The sequence below is a fragment of the Acinonyx jubatus genome, chromosome C2 (assembly GCF_027475565.1).
Source record: "Acinonyx jubatus isolate Ajub_Pintada_27869175 chromosome C2, VMU_Ajub_asm_v1.0, whole genome shotgun sequence".
Lineage (NCBI taxonomy): Eukaryota > Metazoa > Chordata > Mammalia > Carnivora > Felidae > Acinonyx > Acinonyx jubatus.
In genome coordinates, this window is record NC_069384.1 from 80746142 (window position 1) to 80765583 (window position 19442).

At 39.2% G+C, this 19442-nt stretch overlaps 1 protein-coding gene across 14 annotated transcripts in view; it reads right to left on the reverse strand.

Moving 5' to 3' along the window:
- Positions 1-19442, reverse strand: part of MAP3K13 (mitogen-activated protein kinase kinase kinase 13) — a 169093-nt gene that overhangs the window by 22974 nt on the left and 126677 nt on the right. For all 14 annotated transcript variants that reach the window (XM_027061261.2, XM_053221118.1, XM_053221119.1 and 11 more), the window contains 5 exons: positions 15724-15907; positions 10651-10842; positions 7551-7709; positions 5715-5873; positions 5158-5266 (listed from right to left, as the gene is read on the reverse strand). In XM_027061261.2, the coding sequence (XP_026917062.2) occupies positions 5158-5266; positions 5715-5873; positions 7551-7709; positions 10651-10842; positions 15724-15907 (803 nt within the window). The remainder of the gene's footprint in view (positions 1-5157; positions 5267-5714; positions 5874-7550; positions 7710-10650; positions 10843-15723; positions 15908-19442) is intronic.

Genomic DNA, 19442 nt, shown 5'->3' on the forward strand with positions numbered 1-19442 from the left:
ATGGTCTTGTGGCAGAAAACAATGCTAACCCATAAAGTAATATCTAGCAGATACTAGGCAGGAGACTACTGTGTCTGGCCATTCAGTGGAAAGCAGAGCAGATGTTACTATGTATGAAGTTACTGAGATCCCCACTCTTTACTGGGGATTCCCCCAAAATGCACTGGGGGGGGGCAGTGAAGGGAGGGAACACGAGGTGCTTCACAAGGTATTCTTGCATAAGCAGGTAAGGGAAAAATCTAGTTACACCTAGGTTATTACCACTAATGGGATCCTTTAAAAATTTTTTTAATTCTTTTTAAAAAAATGTTTATTTTTGAGAGAGAGAGAGTACAAGCAGGGCAAGGGCAGAGAGAGAGGTGGGGTACAGAGAATCCAAAGCAGGCTCTGCTGACAGCAGAGAGCCTGACGTGGGGCTTTGAACTTAAGAACCACAAGACTGTGACCTGAGCTGGATACTGGTTAAGTTGGATACTTAACCAACTGAGCCACCCAGGCACCCCAACTGGATCCTTTTAATGTCCCGGATAAGGCCTGGGAAAGGTCACAACACTTAAAAGGTTTTTGTCTTCTCCAGACTTCCAGCTATTCAATCAGTAGATTGAATATGTAAATTCATAGAGACAGAAAGGACAGCAGAGATTACCAGGGGCAAGGGGAGGAGGGAATGGGAAGTTATTGCTTAATGGGATGATGAAAACTTTTGGAAATTGTGGTGACAGTTTCACAATGTTGTGAATTTAATGAATGCCACTGAACTGTACACTTCAAAATGGGTAAAGTGGCAATTTTTGTATTATATGTATTTTACCACAAATTTTAAAGAGGAAAAAAAGAAGTTGAGCCAGCTCCAGCCTAGCTGAAGGAAGAGAGAAGCAGGACCGTAGGAGGCTAAGTGGCTGGAAATCATAGATTCTGAATCAGAAAAGACTTAGAGGTCATCAAGGCCAACCCTTTACTGGCACATGAATCCCCTTTACTGCCTTCCCAGGTAAGGAAGTGCCCAGCCTCTGCCCAAGTACCTATTTGCTCATGAGGTAGCTCTTTTTTTTTTTTTAAGTTTAAAAAATTTATTTAAGTAATCTCTACATTCCATGAGGGGCTCGAACTCACGATCCCAAGATAAAGTATTGTATGCTGTTCCAGCTGAGCCAGCCAGGCGCCCCATGATGAGATTACTCTTGAGGAGCACAGTCTGTCCCTATAATGAGCTTCGTGTCTGCAACTCCCAGCCCCTGAATTTGAGTGGTCACAGTGGTACTCAAGAGGGAACCAGATGGTACAAAAAGCAGAGGCTGGTGGGAGAACTTAGAAGCAGGGCACGTGGCCTACCTAGCAGCAGGGATCTGGGACCCCCGCTAAAATGTTTTCTAAAGACTGATATCAAATGCAGTTGAATACCAGGAACAATAATTGCCTACTTGGAGGAATGGGTTATTGTCTAGGAACAAGGCAGTGGCTTTGGCAGAATCGAATACTGTACTGAAATTGGTTGCTTCGTTCATCTGTTCTGTGTGTGCTGCATCTTTATACGTGTGTAGGCTGAGCAACAGCTAAAGCAATTTCTCTCAGAAAGGAGTCAGCTGGGCTCTTGCCGGTGCTCTTGCCTGACAGTTTTGGTGGAAAGTGGAGACCTGTGGCTAACCACCGCTGATTGATAACTGATGCTGACAGGGCTTTGTCAGCAGGCAGGAGGAGGGGAAGCCTCAGGTACGAGGCGCACAACCAGCTCTTCCCCTTTGGGGTGGCATAAAACCAAGGCACCGTGAAGAGGAGTTCCCCAGCTGCCATCTTATCTGTCTCAGGAGCTCGACAGCATGTAACAACCCGGAGGAAGCTTCATTTCCGTAGCTTTGTGGGCCATGAATAACATCTTAAATTGGATAGTTCTTTAGTTTCCAATACAGTTGCATTTCTGTCTTCTCATTTGATCCTAGCTAAAACTCCATAAGGAAGAGAAGAGATGATTATCTTCATTGTTTAGATGAGTAAGCTGAGAGCAGCAGGGATCTGGGACCCCCGCTAAAGAGAAATTAGAGAAATTTAGCAACTTGTCTAAGATCATAGGACAAGGGCTTAGACTCAAGTCTGTTGCTTTTCTGAGTACTTCAGTACATAAATTCAGTTCATAAATACTTTATCAGTAGCCAGAGATAGTCTGAATTTCAGACCCAGAGACAAATCAGCTTGTAAGTATCTGAAATAATTCTAGGAACTAGCAAGGATAGCAGATTTGGGGCTTTTTAAGGAGAGGTAAAATTTCATGTTGGGAGAAAAATGTAGAAGAATTGATGAATATTATAAGATTTCCAATGTAATGTTTTCCCTTTCCTTTCTTCCCCCACTTCTTCCCTTCACGAATATGTTTATTTATTTACTTTGAGAGAGACAGAGAGAGAGAGAGAAAGCATGAGCAGAGAAGGGGCAGAGAAAGAGGGAGACAGAGAATCCCAATCAGGGTCTGCACTGTCAGCACAGAGCCCAATGTGGGGCTCGATCTCATGAACTGTGAGATCATGACCTGAGTTGAAACCAAGAGTTGGACCTTAACCGACTGAGCCACCAAGGTGCTCCCCAAAGAAACTTATTCTGAGTTCAATTTTACTCGTAAAAGTGAGTTTGTACAAATAAAGATACCAAATGTGGGTGCTTAGTTGCATGACATTGTACTTTGCATAGGGTGGGTACTCAGAAAATGCGGCACTGGCTTCATAAGTGACGTTCTGGGAGCATTCAGGTAAAATCTGTCTAGAATTTGAAGTTTTCCAAGTATATACAGTTATGCAGTCTCAATGGCTTGTGAGTTAGTACTGTCACCAAAAACTGCTTTTCCAAATTTTGGTATATATACTTTTATGGTAAGGGAAGCAAAGCTGTGATTGAAATCATATCCTAAAGTCTAAAAGACTCCTTAGAAAGTACTTACTATTACTCTCTTTCATTTCACGAAAGGGCCTAAGTCTTTTTATGAATACTAACACAAAAAGAGATTGGGCAGATTTCTTTTCCAGTGGCCCTTATTTATGTGTATTTGAATAGAGAGGTCATGGTTTTTGAAAGTTCTAAGGGAGTTTATTGGAATGCACATCAAAGGACATAGGAAATGATATGATAAAGTCAACCCCCCCTACATCCTTGCGTTTTCTCTGAAATCAAACACTTTGCTTACATAATAATTCCTCAGAAACACTAAAGATCTGTGGGGGCAATCCTGACTATTTAAAGACACAGTTGTGAGGAGAGCTACGTTTGTGGACCATAGAGTGTGTGTTGGAACTTGGGGCAACAAGATAAAAGTCTCTGATTTATCAGTCCTTAGGCGGTCCGAGATAAAACAAAAAAACAAAACAAAAAAACAAACAAAAAACCCCCCACCTTGTATTTTTATTAAGGTATCCCCTAATGTCTGATGGGCAGAGTGTCTGCATTTATCAGACACGTGAGAAGCAGGTACTCCAATCCTCGAGTCGGGCCAGGTCGTAAAGCATACTGGAGGGCTTGTTGAACTCGTAGGGATGATGCCCCTTCCAGTGCAGTACTCTTTTCAACACATACTTTCCTGGTAGGTACCCTCATCACCCACTGGAGATGGGTGGAGATGAGGGGTAGACTGAGATACCAATTGTTAATAAAACGTCTTCTCCGAGAATGACTCTTTTAAGTGATACTGCAAGTGAGCGCAGAGATGAAATCCTTATGACGTTACAGCATTTTTATTCAACAGTCACAAATTGTTCCCCCTCTGCACCCATGCCCTCACAGAGTGCCGGGGCAGATTCGCTCGCCAAGAGGTGAAGTCTGCTTCTCATCCTGGGGTTGGCCTGTGACTTGCTTTGACCAAAGAGACATTAGCACGCATGGTGCACACCTAGGCTTGAAAATCCCTTGTGCCCTGGGTCTTGCTGTCCTACCGAATTTGTGACCCTGATAACAGCTTGTGAACAAGCCCAAGCTAGGCTTCCGAGGGACAAGAGGCCACGTGGAAGAGAACCGAGGTGCTCTTGGTGACAGCCAGCCAATCACCACACTTGTGCATGAAGCTGCCGAGAACCTGCCAGCCTCCCAGGGGACCCAGCAATGGACTACAGATATGTGAGTGAGCCCAGTGGAAGCCGGCAGGAGAACCGCCCACCCAAACTGCCGACCCACAGAACCATAAGCTAAACTAAAGCTTATTGTTTTAAGCCATAAGTCTGGAATGGTCTGTAAGACAGTAAAGGCTAACAGATACATTAAATTACATTTTATCTGGGGCACCTGGGTGGCTCAGTCAGTTGAGCGTCTGACTGGCTCAGGTCATGATCTCACAGTTCGTGGGTTTGAGCCCCGCATCAGGCTCTGTGCTGACAGCTCGGAGCCTGGAGCCTGTTTCAGATTCTGTGTCTTCCTCTCTCTCTGCCCCTCCCCCACTTGCGCTCTGTCTTCCTCTGTCTCAAAAATAAATAAACATTAAAAAAAATTACATTTTATCTGGTGCTCGTGGGTGACACATAAAGGTAGAGGAAAGGTTCTCTCTGGGCCTGATTCTATCATGGGCTCTCTCTCTCTGGTATTTCACTTCCCTCCTCTGTACTTTAGCTTTTCCCCTTCAAGGGAAGCAATCTTTTCATGAAGGTCAGCAGTAATTTTTTTTTAATTTTTTTTTAATGTTTATTTTTGACAGAGAGAGAGAGAGCGCGCGCGTGCGCGCGCGCGCGCGCGCGCATGAGTGGGGGAGGGGCAGAGAGAGAGGGAGACACAGAATCCAAAGCAGGCTCCAGGCTCTGAGCTGTCAGCACAGAGGCCAATGCGGGGCTTGAACTCACAGACCGCGAGATCATGACCTGAGCCGAAGTCGGACGCTCAACCGACTGAGCCACCCAGGCGCCCCTGGTCAGCAGTAATTCTAATTCAAATATATTCCTCTTTACTCTTCAACAGTTTCACCACTATGAGGATGACATTTCAATACATGTTCCTTTCAAATGAGATAATGATATATCTTAAGTGTTTAAAAAGCTCCAAAATTTCCTCTGTGTGAGGGATCATAATTACTGCTTCACAATGACTAGGGCTGTATCATTGTTAGAAGAATCGGAATGGTTCTGAGTTACTCTTTCTCATCGAGACCTCCCTGTCTGTGTGTTCAGTACACTGGAAGAGAGTTTCCAGACTCACCTGAGACTTGAAGTAGGTTTCTTGTGGGGTGGCAAGAACATCAGCAGAAGCGATGTCTAAATGCATGAGCGTCTGCCGGAAAGAAGGCCGGTTGCGAGGTTTACTCTGCCTACAAGTTAAAAAAAGACAGCTTGTGCACTGCGGCAGTTGGGTCCAGGAGGATAAAGATTTTATTCTGCTTTATAAAAAACATTTTTGGCTCCACACCTGGCTATTTCTCAGGCAGTGTTCATGCACTGAGGAGCAAAAGGAAAATGTAATTATGAGAAACCTATAATAATAAAATGGAAATCTGTAGGATCAGTGACCTGTTTGATAATAATAGTCCCTTAGGACAAGTAAAGTAATAATAGTTACCATAGCTATCATTTATTAAGGCCTATTGTAGCAGGATATAACAAATTCGTTATTTATAAATAACTCCAAGTCCACCAGTCTTTAACCAGTTGATTTGCTCCAAATCCATATTAGAGACCTCCCTGAAGTTTTAGAGAAGTTTTAAATGTGGTTTTGAGGAAGAAGGTAAAAGAGAATATTGGGAGAAATATATTTCTTACCATGTCTGTTTCATAAGGATTTTGAATCCATCAGGGCAAGTGGAAGGAACTGGAAGGTGTAGGCTATTGCTTCCAACACCCCAAATGATGGCTGAAGAGTCCACATCTTTGTAAGGGATCTCTCCCGTCAGCAGCTCCCAAAGCACCACTCCAAAAGACCTACAGTAGTACCAGGAACAGGTACCAAAGACACAGCAGAAAGACTGGTTTGTATTTTTGTTCTCTATTCATTTTTAATCAAAAGTATACCCAGTTTCAAAATTCTAATACGGCCATAAGAAGAACAGAAACAGAAAAACTCTGAAAAACAAACTCAGTAAGGGGTAACCAACGCTGCTAGATATTAAGACATATTACAAGGTTTTCATAATTAACTCTGGCACATGAATAGACAGCCGGACTCCATGAATGTAATAAAGATCCATAAATAGGCCAAATGCATATGGGATTGAGTATGTGATAGAAGCGACATCCCAAACCAATGAGGGAAAACAGACTATACAATATATGCCATTGGGACAACTGGGGGAAAAATTAAATCTATAGTTCATCTTACATCAAGATAAATTCCCAAAGAATCAAAAATTCAAATGTGAAAAGAAAAATGAAGCCATAAACATCCTGAAAGAACACATGAAACATTTTTTTCTTTTTACTAATCTTACAGCGGTGAAGGCTTTCCAGTTATGAAATCCAGAAGCCATAAGGGGAGAGCATTTTCAAAAAAATCTAGCATGGAGAAAGAACTCCACCATAAACAAAATAGCAAAGGTGAAAAGTACCTGTAATTCCTATGCACAAAAGGCTAATCTCCTTAGTATACAAAATACCCCTATAAATTGATAAGAATAAAGATCAGAAAGTTTAGCAAGGGATCAGAATAGTTCACAAATAAGGAATTACAAATGGTTTGTGAACATATGAAAAAATGAACAACCTAACTTATGAGAGGAATGTGCATTAAAACCACACCCAAGATACCATTTGTTACCTAGATGGTTGGCAAAAATCCAAAAATTTAACACATTTTGGCGGTGAGACTGAGAAAATACTTATACATTTCTGTTGGGAACGTAATTGGTATAATCCCTAAGGAGTATGCGTTGGTAATAATTACCCAAATTACAAATGATCCCACATTTCTACTTTATCTTATTCTGGTGTTACATGTAATTTTAATATATGCTATTATTTTGTTTTTAAGGCTAAAAGTTATTAGTAGCCAATTTTAAGAATGGAAGAAAAGTAACTACGGGGAAATATACTATTAATAGTAAAGATTCATAATCTCAAAGGAAAAACTGATAAAGATTTTTAAAAGGCCAAAAAAAAAAAATAGTATAGCTCATAGGGACTGTTTCTTAAAAGGGCAAATAGTCCTGTTATATACTTCAGATAGCTCTAAAGCACATAAACTGTATTACAGCAAAGTGCATCACTGATATACACAGTGATGGTCTGAGTCACCAAGACTAAGTAAACTTTGTTTAATGTATTTTATTTAAGAAGTTGAGAATTATATAATATATTTCAGAAAGACTTTGATACTAAATGCTTATTTGAAGTAAATTTTCAATTTTCCAGAGAGTTCAGCACATTCTGTGAAAGTCTCCAAAACTGATGATTTACTAAATACATATTCACCCTGTTACCTCTCAATCCTTCTTAACACATTCATCATTACACTGGTTAGTACCTCAGATAAGAGGAGACTGAAATCAGCCAGGAGTGAGGGACACTAAAGAATATTTTGGGAAAGCAGAAGAGTTGAAGGAGGAAAGGTCTAATGGGTGAAGTGGGAGAGGCTTTCTAGCTGGGACAGATGGCACCACTCACCATATATCAACTTTTTCAGAGACAGGTTCATTGCGTATCACCTCTGGTGCCATCCACGCGACTGTGCCGGCAAAGGACATCTTGGTACTTTTGTCACTGAGTTCCTTAGATGTACCAAAATCTGAAATTTTTACTGCATCTGTGTGAGTCACCAAAACACTTTAAAAAGAAATAGAGAGAACATCCAGATCATTAGTACTAATAAACACCCCATGACTGTAATTGGCAACTTAGTTTGCTGCCTCCTACTTGTGGAATTCAGCTTGTGAGTTCCAATATTACTGGGGCATCAGCATCACTCAAACATGTGAGGCAGCACAGCATAGTGGGCTTTTTCTACCCGGTTTGAGCCTGCCTCCACCACTTACTGGCTGTGTGACCTCTGCTACCTAATTCTCCGAAGCCGGTTTTCTCATTTGTAAGATGGGGACAGTTTGGGTCACAGTATGTTCTCCAGAATTCAAACATGCAGAAAACTCTGAAAATAGTATATAAATATTTTCTCATCTATATCAAGCAAACTCATTTTATTTATCTGTGGCTCATTAGAAAGTGTTGTCCTAGACTTTGCTGGGGGTGTGAGGTAATGCTATCTGATATCCTCTGACTCTAAGAGTTTTGGATACGGAACTATGGGCCTATAATAATGGCCTTCATGGAATTTTCATTTGAATTAAATTAGATTAGATATATAAAACACCCCTCCTCTATAAATATCAGTTTCCATCCTTGCCAGTCTCAGACAAATCACTAAGAAAAACACTTCTTTTAAAACATTGTTTAAATAACGGCCAACTAAAATCATGCATGGAACCATGACACTAAAAGCTAATAAGGAAAAGCTGGGACACATTTAGGCTTAAGCAGATTCCACACAAGTCGTGTTCTCCTTTTCGCAGTATTTATCTGAAATGTTACCTGGGGAAAATTGCTCTTTTAGCCTTAAAGATGAATACAATCTGGTACCAGCTGAATCCAAAATAGTAATATCCTTACACACCAGACTGAATTCACTTGAAATAACCTGTTTAGAACTTTAGAATATTCATGAGTTAGGGTTTCAGAGGCTTAATGATATAGAGACCTATTTTTAATAATAAGAAGGCTTGATATTCAGAGTATCAGAATTGAGGTGACTAGAAAACAGTAAACTTCTCTATCTCCTCCCTTGTCTGAACCAGGGACGCCACATTTGCCCCCCTCTCCATCAGTGTCACATGGCTTTCTATTTACCAGATTTACGACTGCTTTAGAATACCTTCATCCACATCCTACCCCTGATTTTGCACCTGATATGTAAAATTTACATAATTTGCACACTTCGATTTAATGGTGTTAGTCTTGGTGAAAATGCATAAGGATTTAAATATTATGGGGTATCTGCATAACTGCAGAACTGATGGAATCATATACCATGGAAGTCAGAAAGGGCGATAAGCCCCTAGAAAGAAAAATACTAGAAGCTTCCTCTTCTGTCTCTTTTGTGCTGCTCACTATGGGATTTCTTGGCATGAGAAGAGGGAATGGACATGGGGACAGACTAAAGAGCACATGAGGTTGGAACTTTTGTCAGGTCTTCTCTGAGACAAAGCTGGGGTCACACAGCCTAAGATTTAATGCAGGTCATGGAATCTCTCTTTACTACAAGCCAGACTGATCTTTGTCTTCTCAAAGTTAGCCTGGAACGCAAAGAGGCCAAGGCTGCTGGAAGTTCAGGGGAATACTGATAATGGAGGGAAAGGCTCATTGGGTGACTTATTACTCTAATCTCTAAATGAGAGGAGTTAAAGAAAGTAGCATGTGACTTTATATATTCTAAAATTTCCCAACCTCTTCCTCTAAAGTGAATTCTCCAGGAGAACAAGGTGGTTAAGGAGACCATTCAAAGAGGCCTTGGGCAATATTTTGTGTCCCTTATGTGTATGTAGTGGATGACAAAAACAACAGGTTGTGTAAGAATGTGAACATATGCAATGAAATAGAGTTCATTTGCAAGTAAAGCAGGAGAAGGTTGTTCAGGGAGCTAGTGACTATGATAAGCACTAATGAGAATCATGGTGACAAATTAGAGCTGCTTTGAAGTTTATAATCGAGGATTGATTGGTGTCTTCCATCAAGAGGATTCACTGAATCCTTCACTTTCACATGATGAGGTAGAATTTAGACTTTTTGGTCTAAAAGTTCTGGGTTCAAGTCCTAGCTCCATGACTTCAGGCTTTTCTAATATAAAATAAGAATAGTTATACTTGTTGCAGCTGCCCCACACAATTTTTGCTAAGATCAAAGCAGATGTGATTATAGATATTGAAAAAAATACTGTAGACTATGAAAGTGCTAATTTTGAAAAGAGATTAATTCCTCTCTGCTTCTCTAAACCAAAAATGTGATGAGAAATAATAAAAATAATGTTTAAATATAGGAGCTACAATGAAATCTATCATTTTATCAGTTCCTCTCTTCCTTTCATGCAGTTTGCAGGAACTGAATTAACACTCCTCTTAAAGTGGTTAGTGATGGCCAAAGAACAGAAATTACTAGAAACAACCTGTTTCTCTTAAATAGCCAGTTTATATTATCTTATGGATACCATGAACCTTGAAGCTATGTATTTCCTTCTTTGCTTAGATTCTACAAAGGTCAAAGCCAAATCTTTAGCTTTAGTTCTAATGCTCTTATTTTCTCTTTGCCTCAGTCTCTTATTTATCCATTTTTATCCCGTTGTATACATTTTGAAACTTGGTTTCTAAAACTTGGGTCTTTGGGGAAAACACTAGGAAAACGACAAAGCAAGCCATTAGATGGGAACATTTGGCATTAATTATCTGAGATAATGGAAAGTGAATACTTCAGTTAATAAAGAATCTTGTTTCACAGTTGCACAATCAAAATGCAACCCAAAGGAGAAAACTAGTGTCAGGTGCTTAGAGCTATCTGCCATTTAGGTAGGTCAACTGGTCAACAATAATCCAGAAAATATGCAAATAGGGTACCCTCCATGCTGATTTAAACTGAACTGAAAGTATGATGTCTGAAAACTTCAACTATGTTCGATAAAATTCCTTATTTTAAAGCAATACAACAAAATGGCTGAAAAACTCACTTAGGTGATTTGAGATCACGGTGAATAATTTTATGGAGGTGCAAATAATTCATTCCACTTGCAATTCCTGTAGACCAGTCCACTAGCAATCGGGGTGTGATCTTCCTGCCAGCTCGCAAAACCTCATAGAGTTGTCCGTGGGCACAGTATTCCATGATGATGCAGTAACATGGGGCCTGAGTACAAACACCCCTTTCAAGAAAACACAAGCACGTTTATAAATACACACATACATACAAACATACATATATCCATATTTATATTTTAAGAATATTTAATAAATGTACTAATTAAGACCCAGTTCTTTACCCATATTATTTTTAAAAGGCATAATCTTTCCCGATTCATCAATTACCATTAAAACCCCTCTGGTCTACAGGCTTCCCTGTTATGCGCATAGACAATTTTCATTAATTTGATTCACTCCAGATTATCTCTGTTTTGTGCTGTATCTGGTGCTTTTCTGTGGGTCCATTCCATTCTGGAACAAAGAGCACCTTTCCTGAGACATATGTAGGCCAAGGATTATGTTGTTTTAGATCTTTAAGAATAATTTAAATATCTTCCTGTTAAAATTAAATAGAGGGTTTTATATATAGTGTATAGGGAGAATTCAAATAAAACATTGCTATTTTTACTATTAATAATTGAATTTTGAATTTGCCAAATTTAAGATAACTAGACTGAGGACCCCAAAAAGAGTTAATTTTCTGTATTATATAGTCTTTGAAAAACATCTCTGTTTTAAAAATATTTAAAAATATTTTTTTAATGTCTATTTATTTATATTTGAGAGAGAGAGAGAGAGAGAGAGAGAGAGCGAGAGCAAGAGGGGATACACAGTGAGAGAGGGAGAGAGAGAATCCCAAAAAGACTCTGTGCTGTCTGCGTAGAGCCCGATGTGGGGCTAGATCCCACAAACCATGAGATCATAATCTGAGCCAAAGTCAAGAGCTGGACCTTTAACTGACTGAGCCACCCAGGTGCCCCTAGAATAAAAACAATACTATACAACGTATCACATATCTATGTGGTCTGTGCTTCCATCAATTCCTACATCTTCCACAAAGCCTTTTCTGATTAATCCAGTCCAAGAAGATCTTTCTCTTCTATAAATTCCTATGCTACACAGGAGCCATTAGTTTTTTATATGCAATTTTCCTCTCCCCATACAGACTATAGGCTCCTTGAAGGGAAGGTCTTGGATTCTTTTCTTTCTACCATGAGGCCTAGAAGTTCACAGCAAGTCCTTTGCAAATTTTTTATTTTTTGAGAGAGAGAGAGAGAGAGAGAGAGAGAGTGAGCAAGTGGGGTAGGGGAGAGGCAGATGGAGAAAGAGAATCTCAAGTAGGCTCGACACCCAGCATGGAGCCCAACCTGGGCTTGATCTAACAACTGTAAGATCATGACCTGAGCTGAAATCGAGAGTCAGATGCTTAACTGATGGAGCCACCCAGGCACCTAACTTTGCAAATATTTTTTTTCTTTTTCTTTCTTTCTTTCTTTCTTTCTTTCTTTCTTTCTTTCTTTCTTTCTTTCTGCAAATATATGTTTTTAAGTTTATTTATTTATTTTGAGAGAGACAGAGACAGCACAGTGGGGTAGGGGCAGAGAGAGAGGGAGATAGAGAATCCCAAGCAGGCTCTGCACTGTCAGCACAGAGCCTGATGCAGGGCTTAATCTCACAAACCATGAGATCATGACCTGAGCCCAAACCAAGAACTGGAAGTTTAACTGACTGAGCCACCCAGGTGCCCCATTTTTGCAAATATTTCTTAGCTTCAACTTAACTTTCTCTGCTGATAAAATCCTTCGCAGAGACACGTGCAGATGCAAGGGGTAGGAAGAAAGGAATTAACATGGAAGAACATCTTTTATTTGTCCAGAATATTTCCATGTTTATTTGTCTTATTTAATCTGCCCCAAACCATTGCACAATAAATATGACCTCTTCCATTTTTACAGGTAAGGCTCAGAGAGGGAAAGTGACTTGCCCTAGATCATAGACCTGTGACAGGGCTGGGATTCAAATCCAGTCTAACTTCAAAGCCCATGCTCTTTCCACTCACCATGTTACACTGCCTCCCTTTTTTGCTTTTTAACTTCTGTATACATAAGCATATTGGGGATTCCTATATTAATGCTCCCTTAGAAAAGTGGTAATAGTCATATCAGCCCTACGTCACACTTTTGTTCTGAAGATGAGAAAAGAGAAGAAAAATTATCGTATGCAATGATATGATGATGAGAAGATTTAGAGGCCATGGCTTGTGATCATGTGAAAGTCTTACAACAAAGGCAGGTCATGAAGAAGAGTAATTACTCTTCATTTCCCCTGACTTCATATGCCTGTCAAATGCCACAAAGCTGTTTCTATTACTCTCTTATCATTTTCTAAGCTACCCAGAATTCCCACTCTCATTTCTAATGAAAATTTTTTTCAAGTTCCTGTTACTTTTTAGGAGACCTCAGTGGAGTACAAATATACCACAACCATAAGAAGGCAATTTAATTTTCATTACAGAAAAACAATGAATAGGCAGGAACAATGTAACGTGCTCAAGGATATCAAAATAAATATTTGTCTGAAGCCACTCAGCAGCCTATTCAAATATGTTTCAACCTGTCACACAAACAGACAGAAAGGGTAACAGTGATATGTTATGTACTTTTCATGTTTCTTGACTAATGAATGAGAAGCAATCATTCCATCAACCCTGTACTATGACAAGGCTTCTTAGTAGCTATAAATAGTAGCTCTATAATCACTTCTAATTGCTACCTTTTCTTCCCTTTGGCACCCGATGCCATTAGGAACAGTAAGGTTGGGTTTTTTCAAAGATTGCTTTCAAAAAACTGGGGGAAAAATACATAAGTCTTCTCTTTCACTTCCCCTTCTGTATACAGTTCTTAACTTCAAAGGAAGCTGTAGGCACAGCAATCAGTATCCAGAGAGACATACTGAAATCTAATCATGGCTTCATATCTTCCAGACGGTCCTGAATGATTCATTGGCCAAGCAACACATGGCACAGATGGCTGCGAACATAACACTGCACAATGCCTCAAGAGTGTGGTGTAATGGGCCAGGGACACAGTCTCACTATTGTTTTCCATGTAGAGGTAAAGACTATTCAAGCATCTTTGGCCTATATAATGGGGTACCAGCATGGCAATACTTGCCCAAAATGCTGAAAACTGCAAATGTAGGTAGGAGGGTCAGAGGAGTGAGGTGGGGAAAAGGTTGTGAGGAAAAAGGAAAAAGCAAAAGAAAGGAAGGAAAAATAAAGCTTCTCACACCCAATACTCTTAGGACACATTTCTACCTTTAGTTACTCAGGACATCTTGCTAGAAAGCCTTCATACCTGGGACCTACAGCCCAGCTCACTTCAGGAGGCCAAAAAGCCATGCTAATCTATAGAATATTCTGCGTCTCAAACTCAGTATCCTAGTAATCTAAGCTTAAAAGTTTAGTTAAATGGAAGTTAAATGAAAGGCCCTTCCTTCCACTTAGAATGTAGCATACTAGAAGTGATGATTTTCTCAGGGAAGGAAAATGAAGGAAAGAAGTGAGTCTCTGACAGTCTGTCTACAAATAATCCTTCAATTGTCTTTTGAAATTTATCATCTTTGGAAAGATTATAATTCGTCTGTATAGTATTTCATTTTCATCTCATATCCTCCTGCCCTAATAGGACAACAAAAGATGGAATCATTACAATAACTGAAGCTCTCTCCCATGTCCACTGTATTGATGTGCCTTCTACAAGGAAATAAATCCAAGCATTTCAGTTAGTATCCCAGCTGAATGCTTCTCTTCTTTTCACACCTCTTTCCCTTTCCATAAAGGGGTCTTGTTTGGGAATCAAAACTCAACATCAATACTCACTTAAACGCATTCTACAAAACTGGTACCCAAGATTTCTATTCCTTAGTTGAGGGGTGTGATTCCATTGAAATATCATCACGTGACCTGTTTACCTTTATAATGAAAGTTTTATCAAGAAAGGATCCCTCTTGGGGGCTGGGAGAAGTTCCTCCTAGTTTAGGGAAGGGGAATTTGTATATTATTCCACTTTTAGCTGTAGCCTCATCAGTCATACTATTTTCCAGGATTGAAATACATATGTATATATGTATGTATACATACATATACATATATATTTTATACACACACATACTTGGTATATATAAAATATGCCAAGAAGCTCTAGTTTCTGAACTTTCCTTCTACCTAAAGGCTAGCTTTCCTATTCTTCATCTTCCCTCCTGTAAAGTCACTCACCATTCATTTGTTGAAGGCTAGGGCAGAATTTGGACGCTGGGAAGACAGGGAACTCAAGAGAAAGGTACTGGCAGAAGAGATTACACATATTTAGAGCTCAGTACTGCTAAATTTGGGGGATTCAGCAAATTTACCTTTGTGCCTCCCCTTTTTACTAGTGGTTCCTGCTAATATTATGAAAATAACAGTCTGAACTAGAAAGATATATTCATACACTCTTGGAAATGACTACTTTCTGGAATGAGCATAGCATACAACTTACTATGCTTGAAAAGGGATCTAGCAAAACTTGAGGCAAGGAGAAATACTCCGAAGGTGCCTGTTATTACAAGTTAATATTTAATAAGGGAGGCTAATAGAAACTAATAAAAAATACCTGCCTGTTGCACAGGGACTAATTGTTCTGTGATGACTTCAGACATTAACTTTGTTTTCTTAAGTGAATTTTAAGATGTACAGGTTATCTTGAAGTGACTTCTGTCATCCCACTAATAAATGGGGTTGATTCATCAGACCTGACTGCTTCGCAAAAATCCACTTTCTCTCTCTCCGTCCCATGTACATCCTTTCTGAGAAGGGTGTACTCTGGCAAAAAGAGCTGCTAGATTATAAGATCCTTAAACCCATGACTTTCATTGAATCGTTCTTTGGTATCCTCCCCAAACACCTAGCACAGTATTAAGTCTATAGAGTATTCTTAATATGTCTTTCCAAGCAGGAACTCATATGCAGATACTGGGGCAAAGAAAATCTCTCTATTTCTTTTTTAAAAAAAGCCTTGACCTACTTGAAAGCGATGATGTTAGGGTGCTTCAACTTCCTCAAATGCTTGATATCCGTCTCATTCTGTTCTCTCACTTTCTTGATGGCCACCTCCTCCGCTCGGAACTTGCCCAAGAAGACAGCTCCTTGGGCTCCACTACCCAGCCACTGCAGCTCTGAGATCTCCTCAAATGGCACTTCCCAAGTATCTAGGCACACAAGCGAGAAACAAACTTAGAGGGATCTCAGAATTTGCTCAGGGACCATTCTACAAGGCCGCTCTGGAGGTACCAACTTCAGCATCACCCAAAGTGATCTCTACATTTTGACTCCTACCTGGTAACTCACCAAAAGATATAACCTTTCTACAGGTCTTGGTACTACAGATCAGATGTTCTCACATATTAGTTTGTATCAGTTTTTAACCAATGGAATCATGCAGATCAGAGATCTCCAATAAACTCTCCTCCAAACGAAACATATTTTGATATTCCCATGGCCCCACCTCACTTCAAGCTTCCATGTTCGATCCACTTATTTGTCTCTATACCACTATCCCTACTCCATCACCCGTGGTAAGTGCTGTTTTATTCCTCTTTGAATTTCGAGTGCAGATGTTCAATTAATCCTTGTTGAATGAATTTTCAATGATACTCTCCCGAGGACCTAATTATGCATAATATTTATATTAATATTTACCTTTTATTGAGTACTAGTGTAGTATAGAGCTTTACATCTCATGTGCCTATTCTTTCAACAATCTTATAAATCTGGCCTTATTATGGTTATTTGTAGATGAGAAAACAGAGACAAGGAGATTAAGAACTTACCCAAGGTCATAGAGCTGGTAAGTGGCAGAACTTGGCCCAGAACTCAAAAATTGGCTGATTCCAGGGACAGTGCTTTTTCCACTGTACCACATTGCCTCTCATTAAGTAACTAAGAGGGTCATTAGCCATGATAGATTTACTCATATAGATGCACTATTTTCAAGCTTCTCTCTTTCTTAGATTTTGATTTTTTTGCACCAAAAAAGTAACAGGGGTCATTTCTAAGTGGCAACATTATTGATGATTCATATTATGTTCTTTATCCTTTTCTGTATTAGTTTTTTTTTTTTTTACCACGAGCCTGTAATACTTTTATAGTGAATAAAATGCTATTTTAAATAAGGCACTTCAAAAATTCAATCAATATGTGCTTTAATCTCATGGAACTTAAAAAGAAGAATATGATCCATTGATGCTTCTCCTTGCCCCACTTTTTATCAGTGCATTGTCACTACACTGCTAAGAAATAAACATCAAAGTACCCAAAGTCCCATGGAGTGAGGAGAGGATGATGACAATGTCAAAGGTTATGGGAGATTTTCATTAGATCACCAATCACTAAAAGGTCACTGTTGGCAGAACACTGAACGAGGTAGTGTTGAGTCAGCTTTGAAGATATTCTGGTCTTGAAAGCAAATCAACTCACATCTACTATGGTGATGAAGCAGCAGAAAGAAGTCATCAGTACCTAGAAGGGAAATATATTTCCTTCTTCTCTAACTTTCTCAACCTTAAGAGAAAAGAAATTCTGTAAATTCTTAATAAGATGTGGCTTCTCATTACAGCGGTCAAAACATGACCTTCCATATATGATTACATAGAGCTCAACAAATAAAAGGGAGGGTGGTTGATAGCATAGGTATTTAACCCATTTTTCTGCTATGAGCAGATTAAAGGTTTCTGCTCTATTGAAGTTAGATGGATGTTATCTAAAAACAAATTTCTCTAAAACAGAGATAGCTCACAATTATGAAGTCACCACACAAACAAATGATACCAAGTAAGATGTGAAGGGAAAGAGTAACTTAAAGCCTTGACTGCTTCGAGTATCTTGCTGGCTTCGAGTGACTGACAGGAGTTAAGTGTCTCACACGGTCTCACTTCTATCCCCAAGGGCTTATCTGTGCAGCACACACAGGACCCGGATATCAATGGCATACTGTCAGAGGGGTTTAGTGGTTAGGGGTCCAGTGAAGAACTAAACACAGTGTCATTTTGGCCATTCAGGGGCTCAGTAAAGTACTCTTACTGGATTCTGGGACAAGAACATACGGGGCAATATTTTTCTGAGAAACTTCATAAATGCCCAAGTTATCATAATTTTTAATATAATAACTACTAAAATTAGATATCTTTGGGTGTTTTTCCCCCTATTTACTCAATTTTTATTTACTGTTAAATGCTAGAAACACTAGAAAATATTAGAAAAAACAACAAAAGAAAGTATTTTATCTGCAATCCCATTCTGTATTCAGTTTTCATCTAACCTTCTGGTCTTTGCTTGTATGGATATAGCTATGTAAAAGTTGTATGTGACATATAACCTTTTCTACTTTTTTGATGTATTATTTCCCATGTATTTACACGTTTTATTATAGGCTTTAATAGTTGCTTACTGTACCCTTTTACCTTTTCTTTTTCCATCTTTTTGTTTGCTGATTTAAATTGGATACTTTTTTCTTTCTTTATATTATTTCCTCAAAATCAGTCCTTAGGTTAAAGAGTATAGTTTCCTGGTTCTTCGTGTACCATTCAAAACTGCCATTCAACAGGATTTCGCTAGTTTTTTTTTTTTGTTTGTTTTTGTTTTTTAATGTTTATTTATTTTTGAGACAGAGAGAGACAGAGCATGAACGGGGGAGGGGCAGAGAGAGAGGGAGACACAGAATCGGAAGCAGGCTCCAGGCTCTGAGCCATCAGTCCAGAGCCCGACGCGGGGCTCGAACTCCCCAACCATGAGATCGTGACCTGAGCTGAAGTCGGTCGCTCAACCGACTGAGCCACCCAGGCGTCCCAGGATTTTGCTAGTTTTTGCTGACAGTATTAACGTATGAGTGTGTCCCTTTTACTTTAACTTTGCTAGCAATCAATATTGTCAATAGTCTTTTTGGTTCTAATTTATTTAGGTGTAAAGTAGTGTTTTATAAGTTCGCACTACTTTGATTGCCAGTTCATATAGAATATTTTCTCCACATCTGTTTAACACTCACATCTGCTGTGCATGAATGGTCATTTTTATCTGTTGTGCATTTATCTGTTGGGGTCTTATAGTTCTCTAAACTGGAAGGAGTTTTCTATTTCTTTGATACATATGAAAAGAATATTTTTAAAAAGACTTTTTCTTTGTATTTTACCATTTTTTGAATGAAATATTTTCATAGATGTGTGTCATTTCCTTTGAAATTTCTTCTACTGCCCAATCAATCTTCTAAGAGTGATCTATAGTTGATTTTATTTTAAGTTTAACCTTTACATCCATCTGGAGTTTATTTTGATGTATGGAGTGAGGACCAAGGCAAGCTCATTTCTTTCATATTGTTATTTAATGATTCCAAACCAGTTTGTTAAATAATTCTTTCTTTTCATATCATTTTATACTGTTTACATTATAATTTATTATATTTTTAGTGTATATATATTTTTAAGCAATCTCTATGCCCAGCGTGGGGCTCAAACTCATGACCCCTAGATGAAGAGTTGCATGCTCTACCGACTGAACCAGCTAGGCACCCCTATGATTTATTATATTCTTATTTTTTTATTAAAAAAATTTTTTTAATGTTTTTATTCTTGAGAGAGAGAGAGACAGAGCATGAGTTGGGGAGGGGCAGAGAGAGAGGGAGAAAAAGAATCTGAGGCAGGCGCCAGGCTCCGAGCTGTCAACACAGAGCCTGATGCAGGGCTTGAACCCACA